The sequence below is a fragment of the Hevea brasiliensis genome, chromosome 6 (genome assembly GCF_030052815.1).
Source record: "Hevea brasiliensis isolate MT/VB/25A 57/8 chromosome 6, ASM3005281v1, whole genome shotgun sequence".
Classification (NCBI taxonomy): Eukaryota; Viridiplantae; Streptophyta; class Magnoliopsida; order Malpighiales; family Euphorbiaceae; genus Hevea; species Hevea brasiliensis.
Window position 1 is genome coordinate 104,333,437 of NC_079498.1, and position 23,485 is coordinate 104,356,921.

Here is a 23,485-nt window from a genome sequence, read left to right on the forward strand (position 1 = left end):
CACACACATGTAAAATATATAAAATAAAAAAAAATTATTATAATTTGGAGTCCTTGGGAAATCTATAAGTTACATTTTGTATTTTCTAAATTAAATAATTTAATTTTTAATTTTTATTTTATATATAAATCAATTCATTAATTTAATTTTTATTAAAATTATTATTAATTCTCATAAAAATAATTAAAATATCTCTTATTATTTTTTCGATCAGAAATAATTAAGTCTATAAAAATTTATTTTACCAATAAAATTCTTAGATATATAAATATTTTAAACTCCAATTGGCCTTAAAAATATAAGGATTAATTAATAAATAATGGCAAAGAGTATGGACCAGATGGTAATTCCATCCTTGTGTGCTGAGGTGGCCAAGAACCTTCTTCTATTAACAGAATCAAAGGAATACTATACTAACAAAAAATTTTCTTCTCTGGGAGGCACGCTTTCAGTCTCAATTCTCAAGCTCAATTTTTGTGAATTAAGGGAGGAAAAAGTAAACTGTTTCGTTAAACCCAGACCCAATTTTCTTGAATTTTGATCTAATGGCTTCCCGTAGGCGCATGCTCTTAAAGGTCATAATTCTCGGTGATAGCGGGTACTTATCGCTTCTCCCTCTCTCAATTTTGATTCCATTTTGAACCTCATTGTTTTGAATCGATTTGATTATGGTTGAGAACGAAGACGGCTGTAATTATGGCGTATAAAAGTGTTTGGTTTTCTATGTAATAAGGTTCATGTTTTACTTTTGTTACTTTTTGGCTAATATGATTTTCTGTTTAATTTTTTTATGATTAATCTGGATTCTGGCAGGGTTGGGAAGACCTCGTTGATGAATCAGTAATGTTCTTCAAAACCCAGATCTTGACTTTCAGTTTTTTTTTTTTTTGGTTATTTAATTTGTTCATTTGGTGTTTGATTTTAATTATTGAAATTTGGTACAGGTATGTGAATCGAAAGTTTAGTAATCAGTACAAGGCGACGATTGGAGCTGATTTTTTGACAAAAGAAGTTCAGTTTGACGAGAGGTTGTTCACATTGCAGGTCGTAGCAAGCACACATCTTTTTTTTTTTTAATTTTCATTTTGTTATTATTATTTTCTAAACTTCTTATCTATATTCACTGAAATTTGAAAAGAGAAACTTATAAACATCATAGCTAAAAGCTTTGATTTTTAATTTATTATGATATTTGTTCATGGAATTATTATTGAAATATGTTAGTGAAGTGAAATTACTCGAAATTTTCTGTCAGTTTAAATAGATGCAAAGGAGGATATATTTTATGTAGCCAAAGATTACCCCTTGTTAGCAGAGTTTCTATTCTTTCCGGAGGATAATTGGCTTAGATGGTACCAAAGAACAGAAATTTGCGGGGCATTTTGTATGGACAATTATGCCTTACGTGAATGATATAAACTTTGTGGTTAATTCATATTTCACCTAGAATTATATGTTGGGTATCAAGTAAAATATCTTGAAGCATAAAATAATTCAAGAACAATACAATTGTCAGTTGGCTATATTGGACTCTTGGTTATGCCTTGAAGAACGGACCAAATTGTCCAGTTTGATGCAATTGCTGAAATGAAATTATTTTGGAAGTTGGTCCAAGCTGTTAGTTGCATGGTTCTAAAAGTGACTATATAATGTAGCAAATTAAGATACCATTTTAAGATGAAGAGGACAACAGAGAAGTCAGAAGTACTGCAAACAGACTGATTATTATTATTGCTTTACTGTATTTAGGTTGAACCAACAAAGATAGCTGTAAAAATTGAAGTGCAAGGTTGAAGACTAGATAATTTCTTCATTATTCACAATGGAGTAATGTTAACAAGTTATCCGCATACCACAAAATTGCAACATTATAAAATTTTTGTTGAGCATATCTGTACTGCAACTCATTTTCATACTTGGGTGGAATGCCCAGTAATTGCAAACTAAGTGGTTTTGTTCTGAGCCTTGTTGTTTATGCATACAGATATGGGATACTGCTGGCCAAGAAAGGTTTCAAAGCCTTGGAGTGGCTTTCTATCGTGGTGCTGATTGCTGTGTTCTTGTGTATGATGTGAATGTCATGAAGTCATTTGATAATCTTAATAATTGGAGAGAAGAGTTTCTGATTCAGGTTCTTGTTGTCATATTACTTTGCGATTTATACAACGACAGAAAGTTAAATTCTGAGGTGTTACTCTGCAGGCTAGTCCTTCTGACCCTGAAAACTTCCCATTTGTTGTGTTGGGGAACAAGATAGATGTCGATGGTGGCAATAGTCGGATGGTAAGCTATTTTTCTTCCACAACATCCCAAAAAAGGAACTTGAGAAACTTCCTTTGAATATTAACTTCTCACAGGATTTAAATGATGTTAAAACCTTATATTGGTGTTGTGAAGATGTATACACATTTGATAGCTAAATTGTATATAGATAGATATTGTTCCTCCTGTTGATTTTAGATTTCAGAGAAGAAAGCGAAGGCATGGTGTGCTTCTAAGGGAAACATACCTTACTTCGAGACTTCTGCAAAAGAAGGATTCAATGTGGATGCTGCTTTCCAGTGCATAGCCAAAAATGCACTAAAGAATGAACCTGAAGAAGAAATGTAAGTCTAAAATAATTAACTGCAATTAAGATTTTTTTTTTTTTTTTCCCTCTTCTCCCCACTTAGTGAAAAGGCATGTTTTCCCATTTGTTGTTAAAGCAACAATCGATTGATTTTTGTTCTTTGCTCATGCATTTTTTTAAGTGCTATAAAAAGCCTTATAGCACTCCTACTATGGCTGATCTTGAGACATTTCTGAGGTCATTGAATTGGTTTATCTTTTGGAAAAAATATAAGGATTTGGATTGCAACTTTCATTAACTTAGCCAAGCTCTATATATATCATGGGGTACTGATTGTTTTGAGCTTCTATTTGTCGGTAATGAAAGATACATTCCTGACACGATCGATGTTGCGGGTGGAGGGCGACAGCAAAGATACACAGGATGTGAATGTTAGAAGGAATTTCCAAGACTCGGTCCGTTCTTTCAATCGGAAATGCAACTTTCATTCATATGTTTCCATTCAATATGCAGCGATTATAACTGAAGTCTAATGATTACGAAGAGGGCATACGAAATTTCATTATGTATCATATGTAACTGTGGGAGCACATTTCCATTTTTAATCATTTTGTTTCCTTCTGAAAAATTTAGATTTGTATTCAATTATAATTCATCTGGTTACATTAACATTGTTATACTGGTTACATTTACTCCCAAATTGTTAGTTTCATTTTTTTATTAATAAAAATTCAGAATCAACGTTGGCAATATCAGCGTAATTATTAACCGTTTATTAACTGGAACATTATAGCATACTTTCGAAGGCTAGTTTTGGGCTTCAATCGTTGATTCAGCCGATTCCAGTTTGAAATGATCTCAAGATGATATTGGTTCTGGTTTTTGGTTCGATTTTAAATATTATTATACTATAATAAATTTTTAGATATTATTTATTTAATTTTTAATAAAAAAATAAAAAGACTTAAATATAAACTTAATATAAATAAAAAAGAAAATAAGCTTTTGAATTGGAGTCCAAGGGGAGAAGGCCTGAACTAGGTCCTAATTCTGATTCAGGGTTAGGCCAGGTCAATCGCTGTCAAAAAGGCTTTGGCAGGATCTACCTAATAATATCTCCTTGCTAGCTCGTTAACTGCCCTTTGCCAGCAACTCAGCTGTTAGCAGAAGTAAAGAACCAAGTATTGTCCTTGGCTTAACACTACTGTTCTTGTTTCATTTCATTCATGGACATGGAGGCCCCAAAGGATCAAGAATCCACCGGATTACTCCTCAAGATCCTCCCGCCTCGCCTCGAAGATGCGGGCCTCGAGGATTGCACCCTTCCTCTTGAGTCCATTAAAGAAGCTTTCTTCAAAGCCGCCTCTGCCATTAAGTCAGGCACCACCTCTTCCTTCTCCGACGAAGAAGAAGACGATTGTGTTCAGGACCGCTGGCCAGAGGCCAAAGACTTGTCTGATGAGGTCGTCGGTGGGTCGCCGAGCGCTGCCATGCCGGACACTTTCGTGGGAGTAGACACAGGGATGGATGTGCCGGGACATTGCGTGGCAGAGAAGGGTGGTGGCGTGGTGTGGGAAGGCGGGGATAAGGTAGTGGCGGGTGGTGGTGATGTGGAGGACAAAGATAGAGAAAAGGGGTGCGTGGATGATGGGTTGAAGGGATTGAAGATTGGGGACAAGAAGGAAGAAAATGGCGGTGATGCTGATGGTGATGGTGATGAGGAACGGGAGGAGAAAGAAGGTGAGAGGCCAATATTGACTGAAGGTGTTATGTGAAAAAAAAATGGAACCCCTTCTAGTGTTGAGTTCTGCCTTTATTTCTAACAAGTGTCTAGTGTTCATTTTAGTATCTTGTTTATATATGAGCTATGTTCTAGTTTTCTTGAAGAAAATGTCTTCTTGTACCTTTTCTTTATAATCCAATGTTGAATGAAATTTTCAGCTTTTGAACTTGTTCTTGCTTTGAATATGATTATATTTGAATGTTCTATTATTGTTGTCCAATTTGTCACCTTTATGACTAACTAATGACTTAGCTAATATTCTTGAATTATTTGGGGTTTGGAATAAATGGCAGTAAGAATATGAGACATTTTTGTCGGTGTGTGACCGTGTTCCTATGGTATTACTATTTTTTCAGTGCTTAATGAGCACTTGTATGATATCAGGGTATTTATCCTGAATTATTATTATTATTATTATTATTATTATTAATTTTCAACTTGATCTTGGAAGTGAGAACATGAATTTAGCTTAGTATCTTCGTGGTCTCATGATAGTATTAGAGTTTGTAACCTGGTTTTGCATAATTTGCTGCTGGTGACAAATTCCTTTCTTTGGCTAACCTGCACTGTAAATATTTAAGTGTTTAACCTTTCTAAGCTTACTTTAGGTGTTTGCTAGGTATTTTAGAACCTCTGTTTTAGTATTTGGAAATTTGAAGGTTTCAAGTGGTAGGTAGACAAGTAGACATTTTTGTATATGTTGGGATTTGGAAGCAATAAGAAAAGTGGTTACATTGGGATTGGGTACATAAAAAATACGGATTATTCTCTTGGCTTTATTGTTGGGGTGAAACTAGAGCAATGAGTAAATTTAGATGGAAGCAACAGTTATTGTAGTTTTGCGTCTGTGATTAGTTTTTCACTTTTTCCATCTTGTCGCCCTTTTGAAGCTTTGGTAATCAGGATAAAGTGGGGAGTTTTAGCTGAATGGAATATGGACATGCTGGAGGAACTTTGGAGAGATTGTTGTTGGGTAGGAAGGTAATGAAGATTGAGGATAGAGAGATGAGTTTGATGTTTATGGTGTTGGCTTTTGCATGAGCACCTTTTGTGATAACGACTGTGCAAGTTTCCTTGTTTGTTCTTCACACTATCAGGAGGTTCTGGTTTAGTTTACTTAATTTGACCTACTCCAAAATAATTTAGTGGATATTGACAGTTTAATCTCTTGAGAAAAATTTGAATTTGTTGCTTGAATATGTGTATGAAAGGAAAAGTCTTCACATCTCAAGAGCAAAGCAATAAGGGTTGCTGGAGACATTTCCTAAAATTTTCTCATTGAGAAAACAAATTAATTTACTTAGTTTGCCTTTTATTCAAGATTCTGAGCGTACATAAGGCTCTTCTTGATGAGCAGGAATCAGTGTTTAGCATCAGGTACAAAATGAATTAGGTTTAGTGTAGACAGCTGTAGAAGTCTGGTTTCTTTATACTATTGAATTCTTTAAATTAATGGCATTGTTATTGACAGAGGAAATTCTGAAAAGCTAGATTGGAGATCATATACATGCTCTTGGACGTGATGTTTTGTTAAGATATACATTGCAGAGTGAGCTCACTATGTGGTGTGGACTTTAGCCGTGGAGTTCCTTCGATATCTGGGATGATTTCAAATAAGTGGACTGTGCCTGCTTTTAAGGGTTGAAGAAGGCTGTTAAATGTATATTATTTGGTCCCTTCATCATTGACATGCATGATTGATGCATATTGGTGGACAGACTTTTCTTTTATGTTTTTTATTGGTTACTGGCAAGAGCAGGGAAGATTATGTGTCTACCAGATAAGCCTCATCTTGGAGGCTTGAGGTAAAGTTTGTAGATAAGATGATGATATATTTCAAGTTTAATGGACAGTGTGTGGTTTAATATCAGTAATTAGTGGATGCTGTTGCTGAGGTGTACCATGTAACCGGTTCATCTAATGGGAATCAAACCTTCAAGAAGAATGCTTTGTAATGATTATGAAATGGGGACACGGTGTGAAAAGTTGAATAAGCACACAGATTTTGGTGTCTGTATCTCTAGTGGTACTTGATGTTGCAATCTGACGATATAACCTTGCTTAAGAAGCTTCTGCTTAAGGATGGCTAGAATTTTCCCACGAGATCTTGATTCTTATTTGTCATTTTGTGAATTATGAAAGCCTTCTAAATGTCCTCTTCTGTAGGGCTAGGCCGTATGGAATCTATAGGTTGTTTAGATGCATGATCTGTTTAATTTAGCAACCAAAATCAAATTTGAATTGTCAATTGACCTAAAGGTTTCTACGATATTGCATAAAATTACTTTTTAAGTGCTGGAGATGGGTCCAAAACAATTTTTACTAGCTATTAGTTTGCCACTTTTTTCTTGGTTCAACATGATACGTGAATTTCTAGAAAATAATTCTTTTCCCTAAAAAAATGATTTTCTTATATTTCATGCCTGGAATGCATCCCCTGTGTTTGTAGCATCATAAGAATTGGATGGATGTATTGGTTCCTGAGTTACCATAACTAGGATTAACTGTATACTCACTAGCATGAATTGATTTTATTTCATTTGAGTACTGGACTCCTTTTAGTATTTTAAAGAAATTCTACCTGGATTTTGACCATTTATCTTACCTGTATTGCATCCACAATACTGTGCAGAATGCACTGTACCCTTAAACTTCAAGCTCTATTTGAATTTTCTGTGAGTCTATTGAAAAGTATTCCCCACCGGTGTACAGTGCTTTTAATAGTTCTATCACCAGTGAAAATCATTAAGGTTTCTGTTTGGATGTACAGAAAACACTCACACATGTACACATTCACATACATACACAACGTATGGAATTGGACTTACGGATTTAGAATTGAAATACCAAATATAATCAGCCAATTATATGAGTCTGATCGAGTCTGAATGGATTTGTAAATGTAAATTTGAATTACTTTCAAAATTTGTTTCAGATACTATTCTGTTTAACCCAGTACTATCATGAGGAGTCTTAGGTGTAGAATATTCATGAGTGTGAAAACAAAGTGGGAAAAGGCCTTCGTACTTTGGAGAAATGAGCTAAGCAAAACTACTTAATTTGTTCAGATTCTTGATCTAAACATGTGATCAACAAAAATAAGGTATGTCTTTTTGGATATATGAAAACTGAAAACAATTTTTTTTTTCAAGTTTTGGATATGCGACGTGTCATGAGTATGGTCAATAGCTATTCTGAAATATACTTGGATAAGTTCTCAAAACTATGCGAAAAAGTGGCCAAAACTGCCACGTGTATTGTTATAGGAGGCATTTGCTAGTCCTAACTCTCACATCACATCTAGAATAATAGATTTCACTCCTGTGCATTTGGTGTGCGAAATGCATCTTTGATGGCAGCAATTGTTGTCTATGTCATTGAATTACCATCTCTTACTAGTTCCATTACATCAGGAACTGTGCATGAAATGATATTGCTGTTCTTCTTTTCTTGATGATCTTTGGAAGTTATTTTTTTACATGCTAAGGGAAAAAAACAGTGCATGAAGTGATGAAATGATGCTCTAAAGCTTCAAGGAAACTATTTCTATGAATGTCTCTTTTCATGTCACTTTCATTTTTTTCCATTTTATTGGATATCAGACACATGTTAGAAGAAAGACTAGTTAGAAAAGAAAGAAAACACACAAAAAGAGAGAGAGAGAGAACTGGTTGCATGTGCAACTGGAGTTTATCAACTTTAGCCAAGGATGTGATATTGTGATCACAAAAATAAGTGGTTGTTTCTGATTTTGATGGGAGTCAAATTATTCCTGGGTTGTCACTTATGTTTCAACTTATTGAGTTGGTGAGAGTAGCTTCTGCTTTCAGTCTACTTGAAAAATTTGCAAGATCTGTGTGTTAATACTTGGGTTTTAGTTTTGGGTTTGAATATTTATATCAAAGTTTGATACTATCAGAGAGAGAGAAGGGAGGAACTAACCAATCTGATGTCTGGGATGAGGTCAAAGAGGTGGCGTTTGATATTGCTGGGACCAATTTTGAGTAGTTTTCTTGTAGCTTCAATATATGTTTTAGCAGAGACAAGACTGAAACAAGAAAGTCCAAGTTATAAGACCCAAGAGGTTGAGCTTTGAATTTCTTTTACCAAAAGGGTCAAGCGGGTTATAAACATGTTTGGCCGGTAAATTCAGTATTTCGTTATCTTTTATTTTTGTGCAAGTTTGTCAAATCTTATGCGATTCTCTATTGAGTACTCTGCCATGTTTTGTTTACTGGGTAGAAGACAATAATATGGTTTTTAAGGTTTAGGACACGGCAGATTCTAAACCTACTATCAGCAGGGGCCATGGAAATAGTCTCTATTTGATTAGTTTCTTTGCTTATCTGCTTTTAACTCTCTCTTTAAATTCTGAATTTTGGCAATTGTATTTGATTATTGGCTTTGCAGGAAATGAGATTTGGCTGGAAAATTGTGCTTGGTAGCATAATTGGATTCTTTGGCGCAGCATGTGGGAGTGTGGGAGGTGTTGGTGGGGGTGGCATTTTTGTTCCTATGCTTACCCTGATAATTGGGTTTGATGCCAAATCATCAACAGCTCTATCGAAGTGTACGAGAAATTTGGATCTTTTCATGCTAACTTTCATCACTCAATTCTACATTTACTAGCACTAAGAACTATAAGCTCAAAAGCAAAAAATAAGTGTTGTGTGCACCCTTTGGTTTGATTTGAAAATTCATCATGTTTTCAGGATATTTATTCATCTCTAAGTTGATTCAAAATCACAACTGGATTCCACTAGTACATTCCTGTTTCGTTAATATTTCCTCAAGCTGTTGTTGATCTGTATGCTTTGTCAGGTATGGTCACAGGTGCAGCAGCTGCAACAGTTTACTACAATTTGAAGTTAAGGCATCCTACGCTTGAGCTACCTATCATCGACTATGACCTAGCACTTCTATTTCAACCAATGTTGGTTCTGGGAATTAGCTTGGGAGTTGCTCTCAATGTGATTTTTGCTGACTGGACAATCACAATTTTGCTAATTATTCTCTTTTTAGGTATGATATTATTAGAATTTTCACCCTGTTAATCTTCTTGCCAACATTATTGATCATTCTGGGTAACCTGCAGTCACATCATCCATGGCATTCTTCAAGGGTGTTGAAACATGGAAAAAAGAAACCAAATTGAAAAAGGTCCCTTGAATTTTCTTCAACTCTTCAAGCTTAAATTATTTACATTCTAATGCAACTCACTTCCTCTTGTTACTCAATTCACTTGTTTTTCTGAATTTTTAGGAGGCTACTAGACACTTGGAATTTGTTGGTGAGTTTTTATGAAATTTTATTGTGTATGTATTGAACTACTTTTTCCCCCTTTTCTCTTGCAAGTTTAATTTGCTTATTAATCAGAAGACGCAACTGAAGGAGCGGAGGACAATCCTCCCCCTGGAGGCCCCATCACTGCTGTTCAAGAGGAACCCAATCAACCAAAAAAAGATAAAGTGAGAATATTTAGAGGCTGCCCTTCATTTTTAATGGTTTTTCATGACTAATTTCTGTAAATGTCTCAGGTCTCTATTGTTGAGAACTTTTACTGGAAGGAACTTGGACTTCTTATTGCTGTGTGGCTGATAATTCTTGGTTTGCAGATTGGCAAGGTTTCATTGACTTAGTGCTATTTTCATTCTATTCATAGTCTTGTGTATTCATGGGCTAGACTGATGGGGAACTTATAAATCTTGGACCCAGAATTACTCGACAACCTGTTCTGTAACATATTGGGTATTAAACATTCTGCTGGTATATTCAGTATGATAGTCAAAGAATAAATGACTTGCATTATTCCTAAGTTTCTTTGAAATCTTAGTGTCTTCTGTCAGAACAGTTCTATATGCTTTGGTGTTGTCTCTCAGATCCCTGTAGCTGTTGGGGTAACTGCATATGAGGCAGTTAGCCTGTACAAAGGGCAGAGAAAGATTGCATCCATGGGAGAAGCAAGCACAAACTGGCGAGTTCACCGACTTGTTCTCTATTGTGCCATTGGTGTGTTGGCTGGAATAGTTGGTGGGATGCTTGGACTTGGTGGAGGATTCATTTTGGGTCCTCTCTTTCTGGGGATGGGAATCCCCCCAGGTGCAATTGCCATCTGTTGTATCAACATGCCAGAGTGAAACTGAGTTCATGCCTGTACTGACATTAAGCACCTTGATGTGGGTGTCAAGTGCCACAGCCACATTTGCTATGACTTTCTCTGCCTCGATGTCTGTCATAGAATATTACCTTCTAAAGCGTTTCCCAGTTCCTTACGGTAACTTACATGGTGCAATCATGATTCAAATTATTAAGAAATATATTTTCCTTTCCAAAACTTGCTAATAATTTTCCAATTTTAAACAGCTCTCTACTTCTTTGCGGTGTCTATTGTTGCCGCCTTTATAGGGCAACATGTGGTAAGAAAGTTGATTAGTATATTAGGGAGAGCATCTATAATAATCTTCATTCTGGCGTCCACGATCTTTGTGAGTGCTCTATTACTAGGTATGCATCAATCCCTTCAAAAAGTTGCAGATTCTTATAAAAATCTGACGTTATAATTCTCATTATTGAAAACTTTCCTTTTGACCACAAACAGGTGGGGTTGGCATAGCACGCATGATCGAAAAGATTGAAAGGAAGGAGTACATGGGATTTGAAAACATTTGTTCATATGGAGCTTAGTATCTAGCTCTATTGTCTTTATCCAAAAATCCTCTACATTGCCTCTCCTTCCATTGCTTTAGTATCTTCTTTTTGGTGGTATCACTATCAGCTGTTGAATTCCCTGTAGGATTAGTTATTGGCTGTGCTCTAGATATCTTTAAATATAAGCTTTCCATGACTTGTCACCTTAAACCATAAGCTCAGTTGACATAATTAAGCTTGATTCCAATCTAGCTTCCTCTATCAACCTTTTCCAATGTAATTCTCTCCATTTGGTATTTTGTATCAAGAGACTGTAAAGCTGCAAACAACCATCAATCTGTTGGGTTTTTTGATGAGGTACTAGTACTAGTTGACTGGTTCATGTCCCTGTTCTTGACTGAAACAATATTGCGGATGGAAGGTGGAAGCTAAGATCTTAATGTCTAATTGTTTAAGAAATGCTCTTGTTATTTCCAAATAGATTGATTAGCTTTTATTATTGCTAAAAAATAACTCATGTTTGTGTTTCTTGCTGAAACTTTTGCAGCGAGAACCGTTGTATGTTTAATGCCACTCTTTCTATTAAGAAGTAGCAAGCCTGGATTGAGCAAAAGTGGAATGTCACGACCCAACCTATGGTCGGACCGGCACTAGAATCTGAGTCAGTCTAAAGCCCCCGAGGCTCATAGTAAGTCTAACTATTACTCAATCCAACTTTAAGACCCATTTGGACCCAATTTCAAGAATTCAACTGAATAAAGTCCGGTCATAAAATGGACCATTTAATGGGGAGTTTTTGACTCGCCTGATCTGTAAACACAATATATAATAAATTGGGGAGTTCAGCTCACCTTCCACATAATCAAAATGTTATAACTCAAATGGGAGCTCAACTCTCTCATCCAATCCCATCATACATACAGTTAATAATTTTACAGGTCCAACATAACTTTTATAATATAAGCTCAAAATAAAAATAAGTGCTTGTAACACATGCGGAGTCTAAAATTTAACTCAATTGTACAAAATATATTAAATATTATTAATGGACCTGCGAAGAAGAAGAACAGGTTAGCCACAATAAATAATCCTCCTGTAGTCTGGAAAAATAGATGATCAGGAGTAAGCATTCGATTCATAGAGTAAAATATCAATTTTAACCATAATCTCTATAGCTATCTAAAGATAATGCACCCTGTAGAGTGAAATGTAACATCGTTAAAATTTTCATATCATAACAGCAAAAAGGCAATTTGGAGCACTCACACCCCCAATATTGTCAAACAATATATATATGGGAGTTGATCCCCCTATACAGCACTCTTAATCCAACCTCTGCAAGCAAGTGTCTCTCAAGCCAGACTTTCACTTAATAAATCAAATGCGAGGTCGAAATTTTACCAGCAATTAGATAAGATATAGATCTAAAATTTTTATGAAGAACACCATCCAAATTTATGCCATTAACCTAGTCAAATTTTTGCAAATTTGTATAAAATTTGTATAATGTTGTAATATATATTGTGGTTTGAATTTCTCTTAATGTAAATTTTGTAATGATGTATATATATTTTTTTTTTTCTAATGAAATATAAATGAACTATTTTTTTTAATTTTGAAATATATATATATAGTTTTTTTTTTTTTTTTTTTTTTTGAAACTGAAGAAAATGGATTTTGAAGTGTCTCTCAAGCCGTGTCTACCCATCCTGTTCATATCCAATACCATAACACACGCACGCCACGCACACACACTCCAAATTACCACAAACAACATCCATGGCACTTCAACAATTATGAATGCAATATAAAATGTGCCTAGTATTTAACTACATAGATATATATTTATAAGTGATGCATGGGCATGCTTGAACATATAATAATATCGAAATTACAATTAAAATTAATATTTTACTCACAAACTTAACCGAAGTCACTGTGACGGCTGGGCGCAGGAGGAAGGCTGTCCCGGCTCACCTGACAATTTTATTATAATTATTTAATACATTTAACTCAATACAAATTAAGAAAATACCAAAGATGTCCTAAGTAGTGCCGAAAATCCAGCAGAGTCTCCCCTATATCTAGGACCTACCCAACCTGCAAAAGGGCTCAAAATGCACTTCTATATCCACAAACCACACACCCACAACTCAATCACATCACATGGTCCATCCTGAGTCCATCCAAACAATCAACAATCACAATATGAAAAATTATAGCTTAATCCTTATAATTAACCCTTTTGCAAAAACTACCCAAATGAACTCTAAAAATTCTAAAACTTTGCCCTGCGGTCCTTAGCAATATAATTAAGCTAATGCAAAAAGAATTATAATTTTCTAAGCTACCACGAATATTCTATGGATTTTTAATCCAATTCAAGCACTAGATAATTAAGAAAAAATAAGGTTCGGGTTTACCTATGCCGATTCCGACCCCGGAAATGCGCTCAGGATGTCTTACAATGGTGGGGTAGCTAAAATCTCAACCCAATTTCAAGACTTTTTCGGTAGCTTGTTTGCCTGACCTGAAATTTACAGACCTGGGCAACCGTTGAATTTCCACGAATTGAAGATACCTACATGAAGCCCACAACATGTGGGTTAGTATATAATTTTTAAGGAATTTTCTAAGTTCATTTAGTGCTCGAAAAAACACTATGAAGTTTCTCGGGATTCATCGAAAAACGGTGTCAAAAAATTTTGAAATTGGTATTTCCGCGAAGCTCTCGACGAGTGAAGCACTCTAGCACTCTCGGTTTTTTCGTGGGGTTCACGGTTTGCGAGAAATTTAGCCCAAAAGTCGAAATGGGCTAAAACTTCCCGGACACAAATTGGGCAAACCGCTCTATAGATTTTGGTGTTCTTGGTGTCTATGGAAAGTTCTCGAGGTGTAGAAGAGGTTTGGCACAAGACCAGGTCCAATTGGTGGCCGGATCGGCCGAAATCGGCTCGAGAAGCCTAATCAGCGTGCTGCGTGTTAGGGCGTCTTCGGGCATGTTTTCCCAACTCCTCAGGCGACGTCCGGCGAGGGGGACAGGCTGGGGTGGCGCGCCGGCGAGCTGAGAAGGCTAGAGCGATGGTGGGGCAGCGAGAGGAGGAGAGAGAAGAGAGAAAACGAGAGAGAGAGACAGAGAGAGAGAGAGACAGAGAGAGAGAGAGAGAGTGTGTGTCGGGCACGCACGAAGGGAAGAAGAAAAGGAAATAGGCTGATCAGATTCGACCTGTCCTATCCGATTCGGTTTGATTCGGCCAGTCCGATTCATGATATAAAATTTTAAATTTTTACTCTGGGTTGGGATCGAAAACGATGCTCAAAAATTTCGAAAAAAATTCTAGAAAACTCAAAAAAATTCGTAGAGTCCAAATATATTTTTAGTTGTCACGTGGTCTTTAAATTAATTTTTAAAAATCATCAAAGTTTTATATTTTCGGAAAATCGAACCCGATTTCTAAAATCCAAAAAATTTAAAATAATTTCCTAAAATTTAAACAAAATAAAATATTAATATCTATCCATAAAATAATTAATTTAAAAATTAAGGGTATTACATGGAAGATGTCTTACATTTTTTTAATTGTATCTTTATGCTGTCTCTGAGTTCTCCATGGATTTAATTTTAAATATAAAGTTTAGCCAAATGGTTTAGTGCTTGGAAGTTCGGAGACAAATTTTTTTTTTTTATATATATTATTAAACTTATCTGAGTACTTGAGTTGCATATAGAACATGGCATCTGAATTTTATAGGGGACAGCATATGGAATTAGATGCTTGACAATCACGTATGAAATAATTCTTGAGCTTTTGTTGAGTTTGTTGTTGAATTCTCCAACTGAATATAAGCAAGATGCAAGTCCCAATAGCTTATTAAATTGTTCTTGAAGAAATAAATAAATATAAAGATAATAGGCTAATCGATAAGATACTTCTCTAAAAATTTCTCCATAAATCTGGCTGCGGTCTGGTTCTGAATCGAAATTGTCGGTTCCCCAACTTCATTGTTTGGATTGATTTTAGTTTCAAAATGGTTTTAGTTTAAAACTGTTGTTGGAATCAACTGTTTTGGCCTGGTTTTGATTCAAATTCAAGGAAGAGAAAACTGTAACGAGCCTTCTGTACTAGGTTCTTGATCAGTTCATGAATTAAAACCATTGACTCGGACTGGTATCGATTTTGATTCAGATCGGTTTCAGTCCTGTTTACGATTAGAGCCGGCTGTGGACCGGTCTATTTTTGCATTGCATACGTACGTGTAATCTTTGCCTCGAAACAGCAGCTGGCAAGTGGGAGATAACTAAAATCATACGGCAGGCATCATTTGACTATTCGTTTGTATTTTCAAAGTGAAAAGGAGGGTCTGTCGATCAAGGCTAGCACATGTAGCTTTATATTTTGCTAGTTAAATATTATTAAGGAGAAGAAGCAAGACCAGATAAACCTCGTCAGGTCAGCTGAATTTTTTCTCTCTTTAATTTCTGACTCTACTTCCAACTGATTCTAAAGTAAGAAATAATTTTTTTTTAAAAATTATTATTTAATTTTTATATTTTAATAAAATTAATTATTTAATCTCTTTATTTTAAAAATTATACTATTTAATTCTTCTATTTTTAGTTCGTAAGCTTTTTACTCGTTAACTTTTTACTAGTTAAGTTAGTTAAAAAAAGGACAGATAGAATTAGTTATAAAAATTAGACAAAGACTGAATTGTTGATAGATTTAAAATTACAAGAACTAAACAATTGTATTATTTAAATTATAGAGACCGAATATGAGTTAGGGAAAAATTACTTTTAAAGTAACGGAAGGGACTAAACAGTTCACAAACTAAAAAAATATAGACATTAAATAGTATATTTTTCAAAATAATGAGATTAAATAGTTAATTTTATTTAAATATAGGGACTAAATAATAATTTTTCCTTTTTTTTTTTCACATTGCATAAAATTATGCAACTGTTGAGGACTGATTTCTTGGCCTTTGTCAGCTGCAATTAATGAAACAGTGATACAAGGTACGTTGCAATAAGTTGATATTATGGTTCAATTTCTACACATGATATTAATTTCACCTTCCTGTCTATTTTCACTCGACTTACATCCTCAAGTGGATAACTAACTATGCTAGATTGGGAATTCATATTCCAGGATGGATTACAGATACACCTGGCCAGTTTGTTTGTTTGTTAGATGCTGATAGTTCAGTACCATCTTTTTCATGAATGATAGTCAACTTATTCAGATTAAAAAAAAGAGTTTTCGATCTCTTTAAATTCATTGGTCTTGAACATAATATTTCAAGGCAAGTTTCTTGCATGGTTTGCTTCTTCGAGATTCTGTCTACTTATGTATACACACACACACAGTTGTAGCCTTCAAAAACAAAGCATCGGCTTTTCTTTGATTTCAAGAGATAACGCAAAAAATAAACTTGTTGGAATCAAAACTTAGTTGTCAAAACCATTTTGAAGATATATTTTTTTGCTCTCTATATGCATGTGTCTGTATGCATAAATGCGTGCAGGTTGATTCAAGATTATATTACATTATATTATATTATCACTTATTTTTAGCGATAATTTTTTTAAATGTAATGTATTGTTGATAGAGATGGCTCAGACTGATTCTGAGCTGCACCTTTTAAGAGTAATTTTTCTTTCTTTCAAGTTAGAGAGTTTTTAGTGTTTTTCCTCTTGGCTTTTTAGCATTGAGTTTAAGTTAAAATTTGAGAAAATTTTACAATTTTGTGCGGGAAAAGAACAAGGATATGATGGGTAGGAGTGGATCAAAATCAAAGCATTGTGGTTTGAGATTGAGAGGGAACATTTTGGTTGGTTTAGTTGTTATAGCTTCACTGGTGGTTGCAGCAGAATCAGGATTGAACCAAGAAGATTCAACTCACAATAAGACTCCAACTCACAATGCGACTCAAAATGCTGTCCAGCCTCATCATGGAAACAAAGGTCATTCAGATTATAAACAAGTTTGGCCTGTAAGTACAATTTCACATAGCCCATTGGTTTCTGATTCTGTATTGATTGCTTGAACATGTTCTGCTTGGTTGCTTGGAAAAAATAGGAAATCATAAAAATGGGATTATGTCTTTCTGCGAAGCCTTGAGCTTTAAATGTTTACTTCTTTAACCTGAAAGAAAATAAAACTATGCACAACTAAACCTATTGTAGTTATTTTGTCCTAACTGAGTGCAGTGTTCATTTTTATTAGAGAAATGGAATGCAAGTTGATCGTTCTCTGTGATAATGGGCATGAAACTGTATAAAATTTTCAGCTGCATAACTTCTGCAATTTGTTTCGTAGAAAATGAAATTTGGCTGGAAGATTGTCGTGGGAGCAATAATTGGATTCCTTGGAGCAGCATTTGGGACTGCAGGAGGTGTTGGTGGGGGTGGCATTTTTGTTCCAATGCTTACTCTGATTATTGGGTTTGATGCAAAATCATCAATAGCCATATCAAAATGTAAGAAGAAAATTTTGCCTTTTTCATTTTTTTTTTTTTATCATCACAGGTTTAAGAGGTACACTAAAACTCAAATTCTATATTTAGAGGTGCATCATCACTGGACTGACTTTGCTGTTTATACTTTTTATAGGCTGATGTGCCTGAAATGAAAGTTGGTAGCCTTGGGAATATTGCATAATTTTACTTTGGATTGCTTTACTAAGGCTGTTTTGATTTGTGGGGCTTTATTTGTTTGATCAGGTATGATCACAGGTGCAGCAGCTGCAACAGTATACTACAATTTGAACCAGAGGCATCCTACACTTGAAATGCCTGTGATCGACTATGATCTTGCTCTTTTATTCCAACCAATGTTGGTGTTGGGGGTTAGCATTGGAGTTACTTTCAATGTGATTTTTCCAAATTGGATGATTACAATTCTGCTGATCATTATATTCCTTTGTATGAACAATCATTTGCTTCTCTCTTTGAAAATTGCAATACGTTTATGAATGTTCCTTTTATTAACAACTTTAATGTGTTGTCTGCAGTTATTTCAACCAAGGCACTCTTAAAGGGCATTGAAACATGGAAGAAAGAAACCATAACAAAAAAGGTTGTCTAAAATAACTAATGTTTTGATTCTACTTGTTATTTCCGTCTGTTCATTTTCTCAACTATTGTTTCTGAGTTTTCAGGAGGCTACTAGATGCCTGGAATCGAACGGTGAGTCGGCTTGTGATTCTTTTTCATTCAAATCTGACAAGAGATATAAATATGCAAGCATTGAAAGTATCCTTACTCTGCGATCAGGTGACAATGGTGAAGTGGTGGTTCCCAAACCTCCTCCTGGAAGCTTAAGCAATGGTACTCGAACAGAAACCAAGGTTCCTAAAAAGACAAAGGTAAGAATAATTATAAAACTTTGTACTGTTATAGTTAGGGAGGAATTGACTTGAAATATGCAATATTCTCAGGTGTCTGTTGTGGAAAATGTGCACTGGAAAGCACTTGGACTTCTCTTTGCTGTATGGTCGATGATCCTTGCATTGCAGATTGCCAAGGTTTTCTCATTTTACAGAATGTTTTTCCTTTGCTTAAAGTAACTCCGGGGGCTCCAAAATAATTTAGTATCTAACCATGTCTTCTGCAGAATTACTCGAGAACTTGTTCAGTGTCATATTGGTTGTTGGACTTTTCTCAGGTACTTTTGCTATTAACCTTGAAGAATAGACCACTTTCCAATGATTCAATTGCAGGATCCTAAGAGGGATGATTATGTAATCTGGAAATGGGACTATGCTCTAAATTTTATCGACTTTCAGATCCCAGTTGCAGCTTCAGTAACTACATACCAGGCTTTTTGCCTTTACAAAGGACGTCAAAAGATTGCATCCAAAGGAGAAGCAGGAAACAACTGGAGTGTGGTCAAGTTGATTATTTATTGTTTCATTGGTTTAGTAGCTGGTGTGGTAGGTGGGTTGCTTGGTCTTGGAGGAGGATTCATTTTAGGTCCACTTTTTCTTGAGATGGGAATCCCCCCTCAGGTGCAGTTTTAACATTTCCTCTGAAAACTAAGCAACATATTATTTCTCTGCCTTGTATTAACAAGTTTTCGAATTTCCTACAGGTGTCAAGTGCAACAGCCACCTTTGCAATGACCTTTTCTGCTTCCATGTCTGTCGTAGAATATTACCTTCTGAAACGTTTCCCAGTTCCCTATGGTAATTAGCCTGTTCACCAATAATGATTGTAATGCTAAAATTAAGCATGACTAATCAATTGTATCTTGCAGCTCTCTACTTGTTTGCTGTGACCACCATAGCGGGCTTTGTTGGGCAGCATGTGGTAAAAAAGGTGATTGATATGTTAGGAAGAGCATCGATAATCATCTTCATTTTGTCCTTCACAGTCTTGGTCAGTGCAATTTCACTAGGTACGAATTGAATATAGATCAACAGCTTCCTTACAATTTAGCAACTCCAATAACAAGATTGCTAGAGCTGCTGCTAATTTAAAGGCTTTCATTTCTTTTCGAGCAGGAGGAGTTGGCTTAGCAGACATGATCAAAAAGATCGAGAGGAAAGAGTACATGGGATTTGATAACATTTGTTCATATACATAGACCCATCAACATTTGAGTGAGGGAGGAATTTTTCTTCCTTGAACTCGATTTATTGTATCCAAGATATACAATTGTATTGCCAGTAATAAATAGTTTAAATTTCAATATTCCTTAATAAATATTATAAATTTAATAATTATAATGCAAATATTCCTTAGTAAATATTTGTATAATAATTTCTTTAATAATAACTAAAATATTAATTTCAAATAGATCTTTCATAGGTTCTTGGGTGCAACTGCATAAGTCCTCTTATGCACGTACATGGAAGGGAACTGTCAAGATTCGAATTCATTATGGGACTATTAATTTTATGGGGACTGGATGGGACTGGCTGGTCTGCATGGGTCGGGGGCCATGCCCACGGCCCACCCATGTAAGGAGCTGGGGCATTTAGATGGTCATCCCAGTGATCATGGTGGTGGGGGTGCATGGCATGTGAAATGAATTAAGTATAAACGTGAGGAGTGGATCGAAAACATTGAATTTAGATTCAATTTATGGTTGGTGGATCACTTTCATGGTCCCTCAGCCAATACAAAGCCACGTTATTGAATTTAGATTCAATTTATGGTTGGTGGTTTACTAATTTATGGAGAAGATGTGCCTCTTATCTGCCACCTCATCCTCTCAACGTTTTGGATAAGAGTTTAGTTACATGGATGTCTTCTATAATTGTATGTGTAGGAATCAATAATAATGGAGAAATATTCAAAAATCTTATAATTATGTGAAAATTATATAATTGATTAACAAAATTAATACTTTAATTAATTAATTAATATATAATTTATTAATAAATATCATTTGTATTTTATATCTTTTCAATTATAATAATAATAATAATAATTATCATTATCATCATCATAAGAATTAAATATTTCTGTGATAATTGATGGAACGAAAATCTTTGATTTATACGATTCACACGTTAATGACATAAAAGAGCGTGTCTCACATTGATTAGTGTGTTATTAATCAATGTTATAACTTCAAACTTTAATAAATTTTAATTTATTTTTTTTAAATTATATTTAAACTCTATTTATTTTATAAAAAATATAAAAATATATTTTTTTTATAAATTAATTAATAAAAAATATTTTTTAATTAAAAAAAATAAGTCATTTTAAAAAAGATAATTTATATTTTTTAAAGTAAAAAATTATTTTTTATTTTATAAATTTTAATAATCTTATTAAAATATGAACACACTTATATATATGAAATAAATATATATAATTGATTTAATATTATAATTAAATAATAAAAAATATTTTTATAAAAATATATTTAAAAAAATATTTTTTTATAAAAAATAATTTTAAAATATAAATTATTTTTTATAAAATAAATAAAATCTTAAAAATAATTTTAATTCAGAATTATTAAAGCCATTTAAAAAAAAAAAAAATTTCATGGTCTAATTGAAGTAAGCTATACAACTTGAAATAAATGATTAATTAATTTTGCACGTGCTGGAATAGTGTGTGGAAGGGAAGGCCTTTTCAAGCAAGTCCAAATTGATGGACATGTGCAAAGTATTAGAGCTGTACATGTGTTTCGCCAAAATTACACACAAATAATACAGTAAAGTGAAACACAATAATTTATACCTAACACTCCTTAATTATTAAATATTCCTGGGCCCTACATTCTTAAGTTTAACTATTAAAAATAAATTTAATTCAGTCGAATTTTATTTATAAGGTTATCAGTTTGAATAAAGTCATTTTTTGCTGAAAGAGTTTTATCATTTAAAATATCATGTATTTAAATTGAAATATAAATTTTTGAATTTAACTTTAATGGCTGTAACTCAAAATCATAGAATAATAATCTTTTATAATTTAATTTTACTGCTCCCCTACGAGAGAATAATTTGATGGAACTCATCTGCAAATCACATGCATGTAAATTAGTGTCTGTTTAGCAATAAATTTGAGAAATAAAAATTATTTTTTTAATAAAAATATCATTTCAAATATTATTAAAAAAATAATTTTATTATTTTAATATTTTTTATAATTCAAATTTATTAAATTGATTTTAATTAATATAAATTAAATTGATATAATTATTGAATCATGTGACAAAATTTAATTAAATAAATAAAAATAAAAATGGATAGGTCCTTTGCATGCAGCTCAATCGGGCGTAAGTTGTTTCAAAACTGACCAAGTCCGAGATCCTTTACCAAGTGTTTAATTAAATAATAGATATTTATGCTCTCCACCTAACAGTAAAAACTACCAATAATATGTCATAACATATTCTCCATCTCACCTAAATCTCAATTGCTCCGTACCCATTTTTCAACAGGCCATCATAATTTCTATAATTGGTATTAAAATTTTATTAAATTAAAGTATTTCTTCATCATATATAGTCTTTTTTTTTTCTATTATCCTACAACACTACATTGAATAAATCAGCTTGCCCTTATATTTTAATGAAAATAATTTATACTATATATTGATTTTTTTTTATCTAAACTCGATTCATTATGAATTCAAAATATAAGATATGTAATGAAATCACTTATTAAATACATGAATCTTACGTATTTGTATATTTAAATATAAGCAAAAATTTTCCAACCTACTTTTAAAAAAATAAAAAAAAATTACTTTAAATAGTATTAAAAAATAATTTAAAAAATCTATTTATTTTACTTTGTTCATGATCCATTTGTTTTAAATAGAATTTTATATATGATCAATGAATTTTGTTGTATTATAACAGCTTGTTATTAGTTTAGTTTTTAAGAGAGGAATTTTATCCTTTCTGAATTATTTAATTATTTAAATTTGATGAATAAAATCCTTACATGTTTTATAAAAAGAAAGTTTGGAAAATCGGTTTAATTGTTTTGAAATTTTTATAATTAAAAAAATAGTAAATTTAATTTAAAATTAATTTTTAATAACATCTAATTAATATTTTTAAATTTTTAATAATAATTTAAACAGCAATTCCAAACAAATTCTTTTGAGGAGCATTTGAAAGAAACAAAAATATTTGGCCAGTGATCTTAATTTTGTGTGGATGATAATCACATTGAAGAGACAGTGGCATCACAACTAACATTCTTTACTATGCTTTTTCAAGAATATATGTAATTTATCTAATTAAAATAAGCAAGGGATCCAATTGAAATTATTTTATTTAGAGTGTACGAATGAATAACAACAAAATTAATTATTCTTTATTCCCATATCAATCCACATGGTGTCCATTCAACTTTCTTCTTAATTATATATCAACTTTAATTTTTCAAACATTTTTGTTCTCCAGGTCATGACTATCATCATAAAATATTATTAGCTGTTTCTTAAGAGTTAATTAAGCCCTAATTTTCCTTTGAATTATTTGTTCCAAATATCAAGAAATGATCTAAGCTGGAAAGCAATTGATTCATCTTTTTCAATTTTGGTTAGTAGTGTTTGTTGTAATCTAGGTCAGAAAAAAAAAAAATTAACCTATGAATTTGGGTAGGTAGAAAGTAGAAATTGACCCAGTTGTTAATTGTTGGTCAAGATAATTAGTAATTATTAATTAAAAAAAAACAAATTTAAATTACTAAATACTCATAAAATTTAGCTAATGGCAGATTATGAATCACATGAATTTCCTAAGAATCAGCCACCAATTTGCACCAACATGCTTTATATTTATGGAGTTTGCCAATGAGCGTATGAGATATTGAGTTTAATTCTCTTTATTTAATATTTTTAAAATTATTTATTTTTATAATAAGAAAGAAAAATATTACCTTTAGTTATATAATCTACTGCTATCTTATTAAAAAAAAGTACTTGAGTTATATATTTTAATATGAAAAAATAAAAAATTATTTATTAAATAATTATAATAAAATTTAAAAATAAATATT

General features: G+C 33.2%; 3 protein-coding genes across 7 annotated transcripts; all 3 read left to right on the plus strand.

Annotated features, from left to right (window-relative positions):
• The first annotated feature begins 296 nt into the window (after positions 1 to 296).
• Positions 297 to 4,520, plus strand: LOC110653128 (ras-related protein Rab7). Of its 2 annotated transcripts, none has more exons than XM_058148989.1 (7): positions 297 to 598; positions 814 to 840; positions 945 to 1,044; positions 1,985 to 2,131; positions 2,203 to 2,283; positions 2,461 to 2,606; positions 2,979 to 4,520. In XM_058148989.1, the coding sequence occupies exons 1-7, from the start codon at positions 546 to 548 to the stop codon at positions 3,100 to 3,102; spliced, it is 678 nt and encodes a 225-aa protein (XP_058004972.1). In that variant the 5' UTR covers positions 297 to 545; the 3' UTR covers positions 3,103 to 4,520. The 2 variants fall into 2 exon arrangements, with proteins under 2 accessions (XP_058004972.1, XP_058004973.1); XM_058148990.1 differs by having other exon boundaries at positions 305 to 598; positions 2,936 to 4,520.
• LOC110644348 (sulfite exporter TauE/SafE family protein 3) lies at positions 3,796 to 11,513 on the plus strand. 3 transcript variants are annotated; one of them, XM_058148988.1, is made up of 11 exons: positions 3,796 to 4,309; positions 9,174 to 9,374; positions 9,448 to 9,512; positions 9,615 to 9,642; positions 9,729 to 9,820; positions 9,890 to 9,976; positions 10,068 to 10,118; positions 10,232 to 10,449; positions 10,529 to 10,626; positions 10,716 to 10,856; positions 10,951 to 11,513. In XM_058148988.1, exons 1-11 carry the CDS (start codon positions 3,796 to 3,798, stop codon positions 11,034 to 11,036), a joined length of 1,581 nt encoding a protein of 526 aa, XP_058004971.1. In that variant the 3' UTR covers positions 11,037 to 11,513. The 3 variants fall into 3 exon arrangements, with proteins under 3 accessions (XP_058004971.1, XP_058004970.1, XP_058004969.1); XM_058148987.1 differs by lacking the exons at positions 10,716 to 10,856; positions 10,951 to 11,513 and having other exon boundaries at positions 10,068 to 10,100; positions 10,232 to 10,620; XM_058148986.1 differs by lacking the exons at positions 10,716 to 10,856; positions 10,951 to 11,513 and having other exon boundaries at positions 9,732 to 9,820; positions 10,232 to 10,620.
• Positions 11,514 to 14,559: 3,046 nt separating this feature from the next.
• LOC110644334 (sulfite exporter TauE/SafE family protein 3) lies at positions 14,560 to 19,697 on the plus strand. 2 transcript variants are annotated; one of them, XM_058148991.1, is made up of 14 exons: positions 14,560 to 15,451; positions 15,994 to 16,020; positions 16,876 to 16,997; positions 17,324 to 17,483; positions 17,727 to 17,927; positions 18,017 to 18,081; positions 18,164 to 18,191; positions 18,279 to 18,370; positions 18,443 to 18,529; positions 18,619 to 18,669; positions 18,791 to 19,012; positions 19,096 to 19,189; positions 19,261 to 19,401; positions 19,508 to 19,697. In XM_058148991.1, exons 4-14 carry the CDS (start codon positions 17,327 to 17,329, stop codon positions 19,588 to 19,590), a joined length of 1,221 nt encoding a protein of 406 aa, XP_058004974.1. In that variant the 5' UTR covers positions 14,560 to 15,451; positions 15,994 to 16,020; positions 16,876 to 16,997; positions 17,324 to 17,326; the 3' UTR covers positions 19,591 to 19,697. The 2 variants fall into 2 exon arrangements, with proteins under 2 accessions (XP_058004974.1, XP_021652735.2); XM_021797043.2 differs by lacking the exons at positions 14,560 to 15,451; positions 15,994 to 16,020 and having other exon boundaries at positions 16,027 to 16,997.
• The last annotated feature ends 3,788 nt before the right edge of the window (positions 19,698 to 23,485 follow it).